This window comes from Neophocaena asiaeorientalis, unplaced genomic scaffold, assembly GCF_003031525.2.
Source record: "Neophocaena asiaeorientalis asiaeorientalis breed wild unplaced genomic scaffold, Neophocaena_asiaeorientalis_V1.1 scaffold504, whole genome shotgun sequence".
In the NCBI taxonomy this organism is placed as follows: domain Eukaryota; kingdom Metazoa; phylum Chordata; class Mammalia; order Artiodactyla; family Phocoenidae; genus Neophocaena; species Neophocaena asiaeorientalis.
In genome coordinates, this window is record NW_020174438.1 from 5,164,625 (window position 1) to 5,183,607 (window position 18,983).

General features: G+C 40.5%; 1 protein-coding gene across 4 annotated transcripts in view; it reads right to left on the reverse strand.

The window, feature by feature from the left end:
• ZNF143 (zinc finger protein 143) overlaps positions 1-18,380 on the reverse strand; it is a 54,839-nt gene extending 36,459 nt beyond the window's left edge. The window contains exons 1-5 of one of the 4 annotated variants that reach the window (XM_024757043.1): positions 18,284-18,380; positions 2,867-2,985; positions 2,451-2,543; positions 1,521-1,604; positions 910-990 (exon numbers count right to left, since the gene is read on the reverse strand). In XM_024757043.1, coding sequence (XP_024612811.1) covers positions 910-990; positions 1,521-1,604; positions 2,451-2,543; positions 2,867-2,978 — 370 coding nt within the window. In that variant the 5' untranslated portion in view covers positions 2,979-2,985; positions 18,284-18,380. Of the gene's footprint in view, positions 1-909; positions 994-1,520; positions 1,605-2,450; positions 2,544-2,866; positions 2,986-18,283 lie in introns of all 4 variants that reach the window. The other 3 variants (XM_024757042.1, XM_024757041.1, XM_024757040.1) reach the window with 3 other exon arrangements.
• Positions 18,381-18,983: the final 603 nt, after the last annotated feature.

The following is an 18,983-nucleotide window of genomic DNA, read 5'->3' on the forward strand; positions in this document are numbered from 1 at the left end:
GAAATCATAAATCTAGCCAATTACAGTGAACCTGTGATCACCTCCCACTGCTAAGGAAAAAAAATTTTCAGTTTACTTTTCTCAACTTTAAATAAATTTATTTATAAATTCAAATATTCTATATTTTAAAAAATTTCTTCCTTTGGTTTCACAACTAAATATAGTCTCTTAAAACATTTACAGTCATTCTATAATAAAGTATTTTATAAAGTAATAACAATAGCTAATATTTATTGAGCATTTACTATGTGACAAATATTGTTCCAAGTGCTCTACATGTTTGTACATTTTGTCTTCACAACTACCCTATGATGTGGATACTTATCATAATCCTCATTTCAGATGATGAAATTGAAGCACAAAAAGGTTAAATAATTTGCTCAGGGGCACACAGCTAAAAGACAGCAGACCCAGATTTGAACCCAGATAGTCTGGCTACAGAGCTGTGCTCATTGCTCCTATGCATTCCACCTCAAACCTCTGGTCCTCCCTACACAAAGCTAATAAACATGAACATTTTGCCACATTTGCTTCAGATAGTTTTAAAATTTTTATTTAGTTTTAAAGACCAACACAAGGGGCAAAGGACCTTGCTGAAGACATTATATTTAAAAGGAAGAAAAAAATCAACAATTTAACTTTCAAGTGTTTAATTTCATATTTTAAAGGCAGCCTCTAGTTGAAGTCTTTCAGAGACCAGGGGTTTGCTATTTCAACCTGTTACTGGACAACTCAAATTATTAGAAAGTTTTCCCTTAGACTGTGCCAAAATCTACCATCTTATATTTGAGAGAACAAGCATAATCCTTCTTTTACATGACAACAGCATTTCTGCAACTAAAGGCAGGTCTTATTTTTCCCACACCCTACCTCCCCCTTATTTTATTCAAATGTTCAAAGCTAATTTACCTTTGGAGGTATGGTGAATAAATGCTGTAGTTCCATCTTCTAACTGCACTGCTTGCCCATCCTCTAAACGCAAACTGTCCCCTGCTCAAGAACAATGTTTACATTTAGATCCCATATTTTCCAAGCATATTCTGATAACTCAACAACAACAGAGTCAATAAACCATTAAACACATCATACAAACCTACACTTCCTTTATGGATCCTTCAACATTTAAATAATTTCAGCAAAGCTGCTCTGAATAAGTGTTTAAAGGTAAAAAGATATTAGAATACCTGTTTTAGGAATATTTACCAGGGGATAGGAGAATTGAAAGAAGGAAAAAAAAGAAAATGAGAAGGTGTGTAGGATTTATCTCAAATAATAGAAATATTCACTTAGAACTGTTGCTCATTTATCTCCAGAGTAAAGTCTAGTAATTTCTTTTCCATTAACTCCGAGAGAAAATCTCAATTAAGTTAAAATGGTCTTTAGATCGTCTCTTTGACATCTACCTATCTCCCCTTTCAGAAGGAGACCTAGAGATCAGGAGATCAGTAGTAAGAGGCAGTTGGAGGCAGCAAATACTGAAGTATGAGAATCAGAAGGGTAAGTAAATATCAAATACTTACTACTTTTAGGTATGGGTACATGTTGAACATAGGCAGCAGAACCATCCTCCAACTGAATGACCTGACCATCTATGAGTTTCCCATCTAGAACAAACAATTTAAGCCAATAAATTAGCACAAGCAAAAATTTTAAACTTTATACAATTTCAAAATGATATCAACTATAAAAACATACACTACTTAAGATCATGTTCATCTTGATTCTTCCCTCAATGTTCTGAGGCAATTCAATAACACATCCAGTGATCCTACAGAAAGCAGAAAATCCTCCCTCAGCCATCCTTTCTCCCCTCCGATTTTCAATTAGACAAGTTCAAGAGGAAGAGTGGCTCATCTGAGCAAGCTACATGAGTCAAACCTCTATATACCTTTCAGAGCCACTTAGGAATCGTGACCCTGACCCCAGCGAAGCTGAAACTGGGAAGATAGAAAGATGTATCAGTGCACATGAGGCCAGCTGTCATTCTCATCCCTGGGGGCTACAAGTCCCTTGACTATGTATACATATGCTTAGTAGCTTTCCAAAAAAACAAGGAATTTGAGAACTAGGCTATTTCTTGGAGCAAAGTAAACACTGATTTAGAAACAATGTTATAAAAGCAAAACCAAATGTCTACTTTTACACATATTTTGTAAAAACATTAACTAATAATTTAAAGGGAAAAAGTGAGAAAGGTCTTACTAAAAATAGGTCAGGGACACTACCCCCTCCCCTCTTCCTCACTAATTTTGATACCCCAGAGTATCTTCCAAATATCTCAAAAGGTGTCCTCAAATTATCAAAACAAAATTTAAGTTAAACTGAAATTACTACCATATGGAGTACAGTGTCTGTAGGAGGGATTGGGAAGTGGTATAACTGCTAGGTGTTCCAACTCTGAGGTTATGAATTGCTGGTAATAATCAATGGGCTGTATATGAGGCACATACCTTTAGAATTGTGTTGTATATAAGCAGTAGAACCATCTGCAAGTGTTACTGCTTGCAGGCTTACACCTTCCATATTTTCTAAATTGTCACCATCTATTATAAAAAAAAAAAGTTATTTTCTTTAGGTAACTATCATATGTGTGTGCTGTTTAATTTTTTAAAAAATAAAATTTAGTCAAAAGGCAGATTGCTTAACTTAGACTCAAATGGGATTTCTTATAGCATTTACAAAAAATATTTCTTCACCCTACTATACCAGCATCCATACCAGGGTAAAAATGCTCATAAAAAGGCTTAGCTTTGTGTTGCCTTTAGCTAAAGGAGGAGGAACAAAGTAAACAGTATTGTAAGTTTTCATTCTCCCTTAAGATAAATATTTCCAAACCCACATGATCCCTTCAAATAAGATTGCTCACCTGCCACAGTTACTGCCTCTGTCAGGCACAAGGTAACATGCTGAGCCTCCATTCCTCCTCCAGGAAACTCTGTCATTCCCTGAGAATCTCGATTTATCTGGGCTAACAACATTTTCTACCTTGAAAAAAATGTAGGCATTGAGAACAAAGAACGATGTATATGAAATAAAATCTACAAACGATATTTATGAACCATAAAAAATTGCTACGGAAGTGAACAGTGTTTGAAATAAGCTGAAATTTCACTTAATATGCTGGGTAAAAGTATTTGCCCAAAGTCCAGAGCATGCTTTTAATAATTCATCAGTAAACTATTGAAAAAAAAAAAAACTATTGAGCACACCCAAGTCTTGCCCATCAGTTCTGTACCATGTCTAAAATTCCCATAATTTGTGTTCTTTGGGTTTAACATGGTTGAAGATTCCCACTTAGAATCCATGAATGGATTGAGTTAATCCTGTTGACTCAATCTTCAGAAATCTATGCTGAACCTGGCCACTTCTCACAAGCTTCGCCATTACCGCCCTGATCCAAGCCACTACCATCTCTCACCCTGAGATGTTACTGCAATAGCATCCTAACTGGTCTCCTTGCTTCTACTGTGACTTCCCTCATCTCCTCTCAACACAACAGTCAGATTGTCCTTTTGAATGAAAAAGTTAGATCACATCTCTCTTCTGCTCAAAACCCTTTGATGATTTCTCATCAGAGTAAAGCCAAAAGTCCTTACACTAGCCTATGAGGCCATTGATCTTGCCCCCATTTCTACTACTCTCCGTCTCATTCGTTCCATTTCAGCCACACTGGTGCCCTTGCTTTCCCTCAAACATACTGGATGTTCTGCTGCCTCAGGACCTTTACATTTGATGTTCCTTCTGCTTGAAACATTCTTCCTGGTATCTTCATTATTACTCCCTCATCTTCTTCCAGTCTTTGTTCAATGGCACCTCAACGAGAGCTTCCTTATTCACCTCATTGCAAACTGTACCTCCAACCCCACAATGATGATATACTCCAGCCCTCTTCCCTCCTTTATATTTCGGCACAGTACTAATAAATTGACATATTACATGTATTTACTTGTTTTTTTTCTTATCTATTTCTCCCTCAAATAGAATGGACAGGTGTTTTTATGTTTGCTCATTGCTGACTAAAGTGCCTAAAAAGTACTTGGCACACAACAGACACACAATTGGTGCAGAATAAATGGATGAATGGCTCTTTTACCAATCATCACCACAACCCCCTTCCTCCCTTTCCCTATCTCCGGGTCCCATTACCTCTGTAGGCCTTGTGTTGTCTCAAACATGAGTTGGGATAATTTAGCTGCCTTGAGCCAGGGAACTGGATACCAGAGCATCTCTTGAGGACCTTTCCAGGTCTAAAGATCTGATTTCAGTGTCAATATTTAAAAGAGCAATATGCAGATAGTAGTAATAATTTGCAATTATATTTATGTTAGGACTACTTGAAGATTTTTGTTTTATAAACACTATAAACTACACCCTCTTTGGATTAAAGCCAGGGACTATGGTTTAGACTCTGAAAGGTATCAGTGCTGTGATAAAAGTCAATCACGGGCTGACTTTTCAGGGATTCCTGAAATATTTCTAATCTATAACTGTTCATAAAGCAGACTGAAACTTCAATACTTCCTTGCTACATCTAAGGGCTAACAGAGAAGCCTCAAAGTAAAACTGGTACTCTGCTGTTAAGTCCCCTGATGAGTACAGGATTGGGACAGGCTAATTTTCAGAACAAGTACTGTCACTATATAACAGAAATAAGACAAGGGAATGGAAGGGAAAACACCTATAAAAATGTAGAAAGCACTCTATGATTTTACAGCATTCGTCTAGAAGATGAATTTTGAAAAAGGCAGATTACAAGTTAATTTGGGTCATGATGTTAAGAAATGCCTATGGTTTGACCATAATTCAAGCATTTGTCCTCTTCATTGAATTATCTATAAATCTCCAAATAACTACATCAACAGGTAACTGATATATCTGCAATAAATAAAAGTTATTTCTTGTCTGAAAGCTGGTCAAGTGTTAACTTTCTTTAGGAAGGCTTCAGGACCTACAGTATCTATCCTAAGGGAAAAAAATCTACACTAACTGAAACATCTTGAAGAGACAGCTGATTCCTGGACACAAACTGCTGGCAAATACATGGGGTGGTGAAGGAATCAGAAGAGATCATATGGGCACTACAATTACCAGAGATAATAAGTGATGGCAAGTACACAGCCCATCTTATTCTCAAAAAGGCTCTGTGATACAATTAATGCCCTTTGTTAGAAAATGATCAACTGGGGAAAATATGATAATGAATAGATGAAATAAATAAGCTAGAGATCAAACACTCTATAGTTGCTCATACCATATCCACCATCATGTCTTGATTATTTCTGGCACCAACATTTTCAGGTTGTGTGAAAATAAGTATGTAAGATACACATGACACCTTTAGAAAGGGCCACCTTGCAAAAGGTAGTCAGCTTCCTGTGCTTTAATAATGAATCATGGGCCAAAATCAGACACAGAGGAGCCTGTCATGGGGGCACAACAGGAATCTCAAATGAAGACATCTGTGTAATAAATAAAGTTCCTGCCTTTCTGGAAGATGATGATGGATATTAGCATAAGAGAAAAAAACACACTTATGAAATGTAGCAAATGTTATATCCAGAATATATAAAGAAATTCTACAACACAACATCAAATAACTAATAACCCAATTAAAAATTGGACAAAGGACTTGAATAGAAATTTCTCCAAGGAAGATAAACAAATGCCAGACAAACATATGAAAATATGCTCAATATAACTAATTGTCAAGGAAATGCAAATCAAAACCATAATGAGATATCACCTCACACCTGTTAGAATGCCCACTATTGGGACTTCCCTGGCTAAGTGGTTAAGACTCTGCACTTCTACTGCAGGGGGCCCAGGTTTGATCCCTGGTCCGGGAACTAAGATCCTGCAAGCTGCGTGGCACGGCCAAATAAATAAATAAAAATAAAACAAAAACAGTATGGAGATTCCTCAAAAATTTACAAATAGAATTACCATATGATCTAGCAATTCCACTTCTGGGCACATATCCAAAAGGATTAAAAACAGAATCTCAAAGAAAGATTTGCACACCTCTTCACTGCAGCATTATTCACAATAGCCAAGAGGTGGAAGCAACCTAAATGTCCATCAACGGATGAATGGATAAATAAAATGCAATTTATATATACACAATGGAATATTAGTCTTAAAAAAGAAGGAAATACTGTCATATGTTACAACATGGATGAACCCTGAGGACATTATTCTAAGTGAAATAAGCCAGTCAAAAAAAGACAAATACTGCATGATTCCACTTATATGAGCTATCTAAAGTAGTCAAACTCTTAGAATTAGAAAGTAGAATGGTAGTTACAAGTACTAGGGGAGTTGTTTGATGAGTATAGTTTCAGTTTTGCAAGATGAAAAAGTTCTAGAGATCTATCACACAACAACGTCCATATAGTTAACACTACTGTACCCTACACTTAAAAATGGTTATGACTGTAAATTTTATGTTGTGGGTTTTTAACCATAATTTTTAGAAAAAGGTCTGAACACATATGGAAAAATGTTAGAATCTGTTAAAAACCAAGTGGATACATAGCTTTTATTCAATTACTTATACAGGTACTCCTCCTTATATTTGATAGATTTCATATTTTTAAAAGTGAAAAATATCCAAAATTATTGGCAGGAAGAAAAAAATGTCTGAAAATTGATGGTTAAAATTAGTAACTAAATACTAGCTGACTTCATCCCTTAAAAAAAAAGAATCAGTGTTTCCTCAGTGGTATGAATCTACATCAGATGAATATTTTAAAACGTGAAGCCCTTAGATATTTCAAGTTTGGTCTAATTTGTTAGATACAATTATTACCACAAATTATTATGAAAATATAAATCTAATGGTCCAGGTATAAAGAACTCCAACTACAAGTAACCTTTATTGTGGTAAGAAATGATACAAAAAGAAATCCAGATTAACAAATCTTAGAGGTCTTTTTGCATGAAGACACAGAAGCCAGGCCTTCAGAAATTGTCAACCTCAGATCCTAACCTCAGGCTGGTTTCACCTCAACACTTAACAGAGAAGCTATGCCATTCTATTACCTGGTCTCAATTCCAAATTTTCGTCATAAATTTACTACTATACAAAGTGTTTCTCCATTTAAGCATGGTCATTTGTGCTGCATTTTATGACATCTCCTAACCTGGAATGAGGAAGTTCCTTAGTACAGCAACATAAAAATAGCAGGCTAGGGGCTTCCCTGGTGGTGCAGTGGTTGAGAGTCCGCCTGCCGATGCTGGGGACATGGATTCGTGCCCAGGTCCGGGAAGATCCCACATGCTGCGGAGCGTCTAGGCCTGTGAGCCATGGCCGCTGAGACTGCACGTCCGGAGCCTGTGCTCCACAATGGGAGATGCCACATCAGTGAGAGGCCCGCGTACCGCCAAAAAAAAAAAAAAAAAAAAAAAAAAGCAGGCTATCCTGTACCTTTGCAGTATGCTGATCCAGTAACACTGCTTTGATTAACATTTGTGGAAAACTATCTTTAAATCCCTTCAATTTTATTTAAATACACCCAGGGAATAAGCATGTTCCACTGATGAAATGTAATTCAGTTAAGTACAGAGTAGTTAGAATGTGCTGGTGAATGATGTAGAGTTTTCATAGGCTCTACAGAATGCTAAAGGGTAAAACTGAGGGACAGAGTTTATACTACCTATTTTAAAGAAGTAGAATATTCTATCAGATGGGTGAAATGTTGGAAATTGAAGGCTTTCAAACTTTTTGCCAAGTTCCAGGACCATTCAGAAATAGAATATTTGAAACTGACTGGCAGGTAGTTGAGATGAGGCCTAGGAGACCTGAAACTAAAATACCTGTGAGAAAAAGAGGTGAGAAGAGACAAGAATTGAGAAATGGACACCTAGGTCTAGTCATCAGGAACGTCAATTTTGGTGATGGTTTGTTCTTAACTGAACCACTGATGTGAAAAAGAACCAAAAAAAATCTCTCTCAAACCTCAACAGTGTAGCATTAAAAACAGAGCTTGAGGGCTTCCCTGGTGGCACAGTGGTTGAGAGTCCGCCTGCCAATGCAGGGGACACGGGTTCATGCCCCAGTCTGGGAAGATCCCACATGCCGCGGAGCGGCTGGGTCCGTGAGCCATGCTGAGCCTGCGCGTCCGGAGCCTGTGTTCCGCGGCAGGAGAGGCCACAACGGTGAGAGGCTCGCATACCGCAAAAAAAAAAACAGGGCTTGATAAGGGCACACCTGCATAGCTCAGTTTGCTAAGCATGCCCTGGCTTGCTTTCACTGAGACTAGGGAGTCTGAGGAAGCATCAGGAGAAAGAGAAAGGTTCTGATATATTCAAACTCAATTTCTGACACTGTTCTGTTAAAAAAAGCATAAAGTTGTTTCAAAACTATGATGCCACAAAAAAAAAAACTATGATGCTAGATTGTACTTTATTTCCCTCAAGATAAACACTGTGTATGTTAATATTTTATTACCCAAATTGCTCATCTTGTCATAGGTAAGGGAAGCAAAGCATTGTGAGACAATTATGAAAATGAGAGAGGGCACTCCTGAAACACAACACTATAACAAAATAGATCCTTTGTCCAAAAAAGTATATTGAATAGGACACTAAACATGGATAGTTAAAACATATACCTCTAGTCAGAAAAAACTGTATAGGTCATATTTACAAAGCATTTTTCAGATCTAATAACTTATTTGATGGAATAGTCCTGAAGGGCCATAAAAGTTCTTGGGCTCTTCCAACCTCTTCTGAACCCCCAAAGCAGTCCAGCAAACTTACATGTCTTTATTTCTTCATGGTGACTATTTAAAATATTTTCCATTTACCTCAAACCTTCTACCCCCACTCCCTCTCCTACTATCCTCCCACCCCATCTCCTTAACCACTTCATTTTCAGCAAATTAATCAGCTCCCAACTTCACGGAAAATATAGAAGTCAGCAGAGGAATTCTCTGCCAACAAACCTCACTTCACTGCATTTCCACACATTTCTTCCTTCTCTCCTACAATATTACCTTCCTACAAGGTAAGACTAATCCTTCCAACCTGTACTCTGCATTTCATCTGTCTTTCCTCCTTAGGGATCTCAGGGATCTCTCCTGTAAAAAATTTCCCTCTCTCTCCCAGTTCCTTCCCATCAATAACTTAAAAAAACACAAAAACAGGGACTTCCCTGGTGGTCCAGTGGTTAAGACTCTATGCTCCCGATGCAAGGGGTCAGGGAACTAGATCCCTCATGTTGCAACTAAGAGCCCGCGTGCTGAAACTAAAAGATCCTGCATGCCGCAATGAAGATCCCTCACATGGCAACTAAGACCCGGTACAGCCAAATAAAAATAATAAATATTTTAAAAAACAAAATCGATAAAACAAAATCTTGCCTCTGACTCAGCTACTAGTCTCTCTTTCCCTCTTTATCACAGCTAGATTTCTCTAACAGTTGTTACTAAGACTATTTCCTGATTTCCCACTGCTATCCATCTGGTTTCTGTCCCTAAGTATTGAAACTGCTTTGGCTGGTCACTAATCTCCACTTTAACATGAAGTTCGATGGCCATTCCTATGAATGAGAGATGAAAATATTCATCCACAAAAAGACTTACACAAGAATGTCCATAGCAACTTTATCCATAATAGTTCCAAATTGGAATGAACTCAAATGTCCATCATAAAACAGATAAAAAAGCTGTGATAGGGGCTTCCCTGGTGGTGCAGTGGTTGAGAATCCGCCTGCCAATGCAGGGGACGTGGGATCGAGCCCTGGTCTGGGAAGATCCCACATGCCGCGGAGCGCCACAACTACTGAAATCCGTTCATCCTAGAGCCTTCACGCTACAACTATTGAAGCACACACATTCTAGGGCCCGCGTGCTGCAACTACTGAGCCCACCTGCTGCAACTTGTGAAGCCCGCGCACCAAGAGCCGGTGCTCCGCAACAAGAGAAGCCACTGCAATGAGAAGCCTGCTCACCACAATGAAGAGTAGCCCCCGCTCGCCACAACTACAGAAAGACCTCACACAGCAACGAAGACCCAACGCAGCTAAAGAAAAAAAAAATGTGATGGATACTTTTCTGTCTTATATTGGGTTTGATATCATTGACCTTTATCTCCTTCTTAGAACATTCTCTTACCTTGGCTTCTGTGACTTTCTCCTATGGGTTCCTAAATATTGAGAACCCACAAGTTTCCATCCTAGTTTGTTTTTTCATTTTATGCACTTTTCCTCTTGGAATATCATATCCATTCCGTTGGCTTCAAAGATCTCTGGAATTTATAAGCTCTTTAAAATCTCTCTAGTCCTTTCTCTTAAGGGCTCCTGATCTATATATCTAGCTGCTTACTGGCCTTGGTGACCTTCATGGTCCACAGTCACCTCCATCTCAAAACAGTTTGCCACAAAATTCTACTTTAGTATTTTCTCCCTCAGTGATAAACGCAGTCACCTACCCATCTCCCTCAGTGATAAACGTAGTCAAATCCCCCTTATTCTCCAACCGATCACTAAGAACTATCACTCTACCTCCTAAATATCTGTCAAATCCATTTGCTTCTCTTATTAGGTTGTCTTAATTCAGGGTACCATCACCGCTTGGGTTACTACATCGGCCTCCTAAAATCCACTCCTACCCTTCTCCAATCTAATCTCCATAGCACAGTCCAAGTGCTTTCAAATCCAATCAGAGCATTTCTCTGTCTCAAAACCTTCAAAACTTTCCCATTTCCCCATATAGTCCAAATATCATGATCTGGATTCTACTAACTTCTCCAATAAGACGGACAATCAGCCTGCGTTGCCCAAGACTGAGAAGCTTCCCGGGTCATGGGACTCTCAGTTCTCTTTTTTTTTGGTGGTGGGGGGACACTTTCTTTTAAAACTGGGATAGTCTTGGGCAAATCAAGACAAGTTGGTCACTCTATCTTCCAGTCTTGTTCTAGCACAACCTCACATTCTACACTCCAGCAATACTGTTTAAAATTCTAGTAGTTAATGATACTGGTATCATTTAATAATAATATTAATTAAAATGTTAATCATACTAATAAATAAAAATGATTATAATAACTAACCCTTCCAAAATACTATATGCCAGGCATTACTACTAATTCATTTAATCCTTCTAGCAATCCTATGAATTAAGTACCATTTTATCACAATTTTGCAGACCAAGAAAGTGAAGCTCACAAAGGTTAAATGATGTCCTTAACTTCACAACGTAAGTGGCAAAGTCAACCTTCTAACCATCTGGCTCAACAACTTTTACATGAGCTGCTGGATTATTTGCCACTCCCAGAACAGCCCAAGGTGTCTCCTGCATCTGGGCTCTGAACACTGCTAGTCATACCCTCTAGAATACTCTTCCTCCTCTCTTTACTTGGCTAAATTCTTCAGATTCCACCAGAAAGTTTTATCTGAACTCCCCAAATTGGGTCAGAATGCTTTAGATGTATTTCCCAAGATACTCTGTCCATACTCTTATAATAACACTTAGCACAGTATACTTTAATTACCTGTTTTTCTCCAGACTGGAAGCAGTATATTTACAGTAACCAGCTACTAAAACATATCTAAGGAGGATTCCCCTATAGATAGATTGGAAAGTATGGGTTATACTTAGGAAGGAATGCTTATGAGCGGTAGTATAACACTATACTTAAGAATAAGGACTCTGGGGCTTCCCTGGTGGCGCAGTGGTTGAGAGTCCGCCTGCCGATGCAGGGGACGCGGGTTCGTGCCCCGGTCCGGGAGGATCCCACGTGCCGCGGAGCGGCTGTGCCCGTGAGCCATGGCCGCTGAGCCTGCGCGTCCGGAGCCTGTGCTCCACAACGGGAGAGGCCACAACAGTGAGAGGCCCGCGTACCACAAAAAAAAAAAAAAAAAAAAAAAAAAAAAGAATAAGGACTCTGGAGCAAAACAGCCTGCTTCAAAATCTCATTTTACCACATATTATCTATGTGACCTTGGGCAAGTTACTTAACCATGCTGTGCCACAGCTTCCCTATCTGTAAAAGGAGAGTACTTCACAGAGGGTATTGTGAGGTATCTGTGTTAAATACAAAGCACTTGTAACAGCACATGGCATTATATATATGTTTGCTATTAATACTTATCAGTAGTTTAAAGCTAAATGAGAAGAGACTGTACAGCTCTATCTCTTGTCTTATTCACTATTTTCTCCTACTACTGTAAAAGGGTATTGCCAGAGGAGAAAGAAGACAAAAAAAACAGTTTCAGAGATGTGTTATTCAAGAGGAACTTTCCTCTTGTTCATGCTTTTCCTTTTTGAAAATATCTTTACTGAGATGTAATTCACATATCATAAAATGTACCCATTTAAGGTGTACAGTTCAATGACTTTAGTATATTCAGAGTTGTACAAACATCACCACAACCTGAATTCACAATATTTTTATCACCCTTCAAAAGAAAACCCTACCTCCCCCTTTCCAAAGCCCTAGGCAACCACTAATCTACTTTCTATTTCTATAGATTTGCTTATTCTGGACACTTCATGTAAATGGAATCATAGTATGTGGTCTTTTGTGACTGCCTTCTTTCACTTATACATAATGTTTTCAAGGTTTCTCCATAAAAGAATAAAAACTAAAAACTAAAAAAAAATTTTAATCCATAAAAATAATGAATCACTACGTTGTACACCTTAAAAGAATAATAATGTAAATCAACTATACTTCAATTTTAAAAAGGTAAAAAAAAATCTCCTTTTCCTTCTGAAAGTCTTTTTCCCCTAAAAAGGAAGACAAAAAATAATTTCTAAAGGTGATTTTAGGGACTTCCCTGGTGGCGCAGTGGTTAAGAATCTGCCTGCCAATGCAGGGCACATGGGTTCGAGCCCTGGTCCAGGAAGATCCCACATGCCGTGGAGCAACTAAGCCCACGTGCCACAACTAAGCCCACATGCCACAACTACTGAGCCCTCGTGCCACAACTACTGAAGGGCGCATGCCTAGAGCCCATGCTCTGAAACAAGAGAAGCTACCACAATGAGAAACCCGCGTACCACAACGAAGAGTAGCCCCGGCTCACCACAACTAGAGAAAGCCGGCGCGCAACAACAAAGACCCAACACAGCCAAAAATAAACAAATAAATTTATGTTTAAAATAAGATAAAATAAAGGTGATTTTAAGTAATTGACTTTTTAAAATTTTTTTATTTATTTTTGGCCATGCTGCCACATGTGGGATCTTAGCTCCCTGACCAGGGATCGAACCCGTGCCCCCTGCAGTAGAAGCTCAGAGTCCTAGCCACTTCACCACCAGGGAATTCCCTGAATAACTGACTTTTAATAACAGACATTTATCTCCTAGTATATTTTCCTTAAATATTATCTTCTCAACAATAAGCATGTCCACTTATAAAAAGCTCCCCAGTTGAATCTAACATGCACTCCTCATTTAAAAACACAGATCTATAATCCATCAACTAAAAACATTTACACACATTCCTAGGTCTCAAATCAAACTGCCCCATCCAAAAGTCTGCCAGTGATTCTTTTTCCTCTCAGCACTTCTGTTTGAAAGGACAAATGCCAGAGGGAAGGGAAGACACTAACCAATAGGTAGGTGGGGAGGTCTCCTAGGAATGTACCACGTTGTCATTATTTTTTTTTTTAATTTTTATTTATTTATTTATTTTTAGCTTTGTTGGGTCTTCTTTGCTGCACGCAGGCTTTCTCTAGTTGGGGCAAGCGGGGGCTACTCTTCACCGCAGTGCGCATACTTCTCATTGCGGTGGCTTCTCTTGTTGCGGAGCATGGGCTCTAGGTGTGCAAGCCTCAGTAGTTGTGGCACATGGGCTCAGCAGTTGTGGCTCACAGGCTCTAGAGCATAAGCTCAGCAGTTTTGGCACATGGGCCTAGTTGCTCCGCGGCATGTGGGATTTTCCCAGACCAGGGCTCGAACACATGTCCCCTGCATTGGCAGGCGGATTCCTAACCACTGTGCCACCAGGGAAGTCCCTGCATTCATTTTATATCAAAATACATCTTGTTTTCTGTCTGAATTAAACACAACACATTCCATATACACCATTAAGGTTTGCCAATTCATCTTTCCACTCTAATCAATTTGCCATATGGACTTGGCTACTTCCACCAAACCCAGACAACAGATTAAAATGACCAAAAGTCATCCTTGACTAAACCCTCATTATTTTTTTTGCAGTACACGGGCCTCTCACTGTTGTGGCCTCTCCCGTTGCGGAGCACAGCCTCCAGATGTGCAGGCCTGCGGCCACTGCTCACAGGCCTAGCCTCTCTGTGGCATGTGGGATCTTCCCGGACCGGGACACGAACCCGTGTCCCCTGCATGAGCAGGTGGACGCTCAACCGCTGCGCCACCAGGGAAGCCCACCCTCATTCTTAAATTCACAACAGGGCAATTGTCAACTCCATGATTTTTTTTTTTAATGGAACCATATATATGGGAACTTGGTATGACAGAGAGCATTTCATCTTTTTAATTTTTTGTTTGGCCACACTGCCCAGCTTGTGGGATCTTAGTTCCCGGACCAGGGACTGAACCCAGACCCTCAGCAATGAGAGTGTGGAGTCTTACCCACTGGACCACCAGGGCATTCCCTTCAACTCCATGATTTTTATCCTTCAAAACCTTTCTTTTCCAACTCCTCACATATTTATAACTACTGCAATAACTTCTTTACTGCTTTCTTTACTCCAGTCTCTCATCCTTCCATTCCAATAACACTGCCAACTATCTTATTTTGTCTTGTACAACAGTAGAATTTTCATTGCATACAATATTGTAAGAAAAATTTGTTAATAAGATTAATTCCCACTAGCTTAATAAATCAAATCTTTTCGTTTCCTGGTTTTCTTCTTTAACTCTTGCTATCCACACACATAAGTTTTTACAGCATTACCTCCCAGAAATGGGACTAGGAGATGAGGGTGGACTGGGGACGGGCCTTTTAATTTCTACCGTATACATTCCATAAGTTAAAAAGAAATTTACCATGTATTATTTTCATGGTTTTAAAACTAGTTACTTTAAAAAAAAAGTTACTATAAACAGAAGCATTAATAAAGTAAGGAGCACCTAACTCTGCCTCAGGTATGCAAAGATGATTACATGTGAATATGGGCATAAGAAAGATAAGTATACATTTCCTAGGGGTAGGAAGAGTAGAGAAGGCAGTCCAGACACAGGGAACAGCCTTTGTCACTGTCCAGTCTAAATCCATCTTTAAAACAAAATCACTTTGATTTTGACAGTACGGTAAAATTTAAAACACTGTCTCAGGGACTTCCCTGGTGGCGCAGGGTTGGGAGTCCGCCTGCCAATGCAGGGGACACGGGTTCAAGCCCTGGTCTGGGAAGATCCCACATGCTGCAGAGCAACTAAGGCCGTGCGCTGCAACTACTGAGCCTTCACTCTAGAACCCAAGAACCACAACTACTGAAGCCCACGCGCCTAGAGCCTATGCTCCGCAACGAGAAGCCACCGAACTGAGAAGCCCACGCACCACAATGAAGAGTAGCCCCCACTTGCTGCAACTAGAGAAAGCCCGCGCGAAGCAACAAAGACCCAATGCAGCCAAAAATAAATAAATTAAAAAACAAAAAACACTGTCTCACAAAAGCCATCCCTTAAAATGCAAATTAAGCAAAGAGCAATGACTCAAGCAACCCAACTCTTTAAAAAATCACTAAGTCCTGGGCTTCCCTGGTGGCGCAGTGGTTGAGAGTCCGCCTGCCAATGCAAGGAACACGGGTTCGTGCCCTGGTCCGGGAAGATCCCACATGCCGCAGAGCGGCTAGGCCCGTGAGCCATGGCCACTGAGCCTGCACGTCCGGAGCCTGTGCTCCACAACGGGAGAGGCCACAACAGTGAGAGGCCCGCATACCGCAAAAAAAAAAAAAAAAAAAAAAAAAAATCACTATGTCCTGAAATAAAGCCAGGAGCAAAAAGACTCAGAACTGGGTAAAACCTCAGATTAAAAACCAAAAACAAAAACTAGATAAAAACTTCAAAATTAAGTAATGATGAGAACATCAGGACTCAGAAAGTTCTCCTCCCATGATCATAAACTGTACCTACATTATAAATATTTAATAACAGCTAAAGTAATAGTAGAGGCACAATTCCCCAAAACAGCTAGGTCATCTTTCCATGAAGAATATGATGAATCCTTACTTCACAGCAATATCTCAACCTGCAGCAAAGGGCAATGGACAGTTTGCAAATCATATATCTGATAAAGGACCTTTATATAAGAAACTCTTAGAACTCAATAACAGATAAACAATCCAATTTTAAAATGGGGGAAAGACCCAAATAGCCAATAAGCACATGAAAAAATGCTCAGCACAATTAGCCATTGGAAAAATGCAAATCAAAATCACAAGAGATACCACTTCATATCCACTAGGATGGCTACCATCAAAAAGACTGATAACAACAAGTGTTGGCAAGGATATGGAGAATGGGCGCTCTCATACACTGCTGGTAGGAATGTAAAATGGTACACCCACTTTGGAAAAGTTTGCCAGTTCCTCAAAAGATTGAACACACAGTTACCGTATGACCAAATGACCAAGAAATTCTACTCCTAGGTATATATATACACACAAGAGAAATAAAAACAAATGTCCACACAAAAACTTGTTCCGTAACTGTTCATGGCAGCATTATGCATCATAGACAAAAAAGTGGAAGCAACCTAAATGTCCATCAACAGATGAATGCTTAAATAAAAGGTGTTACGTCCATACAGTGAAATATTTGGCAATAAAAAGAAATGAAGTATTCATATATGCTATAACATGCATGAACCTTGCAAATATCATGCTAAATAAAAGAAGCCAGTCACAGAAGTCCACATACTGTGTGATTCCATTTTTATGAAATGTTGGGAATAGACAAATCTGTAGATTAGTGGTTGGGGAAGAAGGAGTGTTATGGGGAAATGGGGAGTAACTTAAGTGGGTACAGAGTTTCTTGGGGGGTGATGAACATGTTTTAAAATTTTGGTGATGGTGGCACAACTCTGTGAATACATTAAACCTACCTAATTATTATAATACTTTAAATGGGTGAATTGTAAAGGTATATAAATTATATCAATAAAGCCATTATTTTTAAAAAATAAAAGACAGCTATGGAAAAAATAGGCACTCAAGTATTTGTACACTAAATAATTTCCAAAGTAATCAAAATACACCTGGATAAATTAGTTACCTGTCTTACCTGAGCTTTTTGTATGGTCTCACTACCTATTCTCTTACTAAACACTTAACAATGAACTGAAACTGAGCACTTAGCAAGAGAATATATTAAATACTGCACAGATTTTTGTCAACTACAGCAAAACACAAGTATCTTCTAGTAAGGTTCGGGACAAAGCCGACCACAACTTCGAACCTACAATTTTTCACATTCCCACTAGGTTATACCAGCTGATTAGACACTTCCAAAGGCTTAAACTGATCTTAAACAAATAATCAGTTTAGCAATTGTATTCTTATCTACTCTTTATTTAACTTCCTTAATGCGTAAACTTAAATGTTAAAAAAAGCAAAAGGGGAGAGAAGAAAAATTGATTTACATTCCACAATAAAATGTTACAAAGCAACCAAAGCATTCGTATACTCTTTGGCCAAAACCGAGAAAAAAGGAGAATGATAAAAATGACAATTTCTAATATTCGCTGTTAGGCCTCAATGACCATAAAAATTTTTTTTTTTTTTTTTTTTTTAGTGAGGGAAACAAGAAATCTGTGCACGATCAGAGTGGGAGGAAATTCTGGGTGCGATCTACAGGCAGGATGCCGACCGGGCCCTCAGCCAGTTCTGCCGCCGGCGCCCCAGCTAGGGCCTAGTGCCGACCGGGGTCCAGCGTCTCAGCCGGAGGAGCTTCGCCTCAGCGGCGCCAGGGGAGTCGCTCCGCGCGGAGGTCAAGCCGAGAAGCGCCGCCGGGCTCCCAAGGGCTCCGCCCTCCCCTCCTTCACTCCCTCCCCTCGGCAGTCCCCTGAGGGGAACAGGCGGGGCGCAGTGCGCAGAGACAAGGGCGGGGGGGGGCGGGGTACGTCCTCAGTGAGAAAAGCTCCGCCGCCCGAGTGGCGGCCGCAGGTTATTAATAAACTCCGCTTCTGCCCAGGCGTCTCTACCGCGGCCGGCCGTAAGATCTGCAAGGCCTGCGGCGGAGGCTGAGGAGCCAGAGTCCGAGCCCAGGCCCTACCGGGCCCGCGCCGCCACGCTGAGGGCGGCGGCCGGGCGGAGAATAATGCACACTGGGTAAAAACACATTTATATACGAACCTCCGAGAAAATTTTCCAACAATTCCTTCGTCCGACCACCATGCACCAGGACAGGAAACAGCCGCCCGGCCCCTCAGCCCCGCAACCAGCATAGTGGGTCTGAAGCCCGCCCCCAGCCTCCATTGGGCTTTCATTACGTCACTCACTGGACGCTTCCTGCTTGCCATTGGCTCAAATTTAGGCGACGCGAAAGGAGACCGCCTTATCCGCGCCCCTTTTCCTGACGTCAGCCTCGCCTGGCCTTACAGCCAGCGCCTGAGTGGCTTACCCAAAGTGCGGAACAAAGTTTTCTGCTTCTGACTGGTTGGCAGAAGGGCTCGTCCCAGCGCGACACCGCCTCGCTGACAAGTGAATTATGCAGAGTCTGTGGCCCCAGCAGGAGGCGCCATTTTGTAGCGAGGGAGGGAGGCTGGTCCTTGTGACTAGCCGGGAGGGAGAAGGGTTCACAGGCGCCATTTTCCCCACAGGGGCTAGGAGGTGGCCTTGGCTCTCCCGGTGGGCTTGCTGGAGCGCGTTCTGGAGACCGGGTGGGCTTTGCCTAGCAATTGCCGAGTGTCGTCCCGTTGGGAGGGAAGTGGTAGGGTGGGGTAGGACATGATGGGACGCCTCACCGCTCCCTGGGGGCTCTCGGTGCCAGCTCAGGCCTTTGGTCTTGGGCGGAGGCTCTGCTTTTCCGAGAGTTGCTGTATGCCTGTCACTG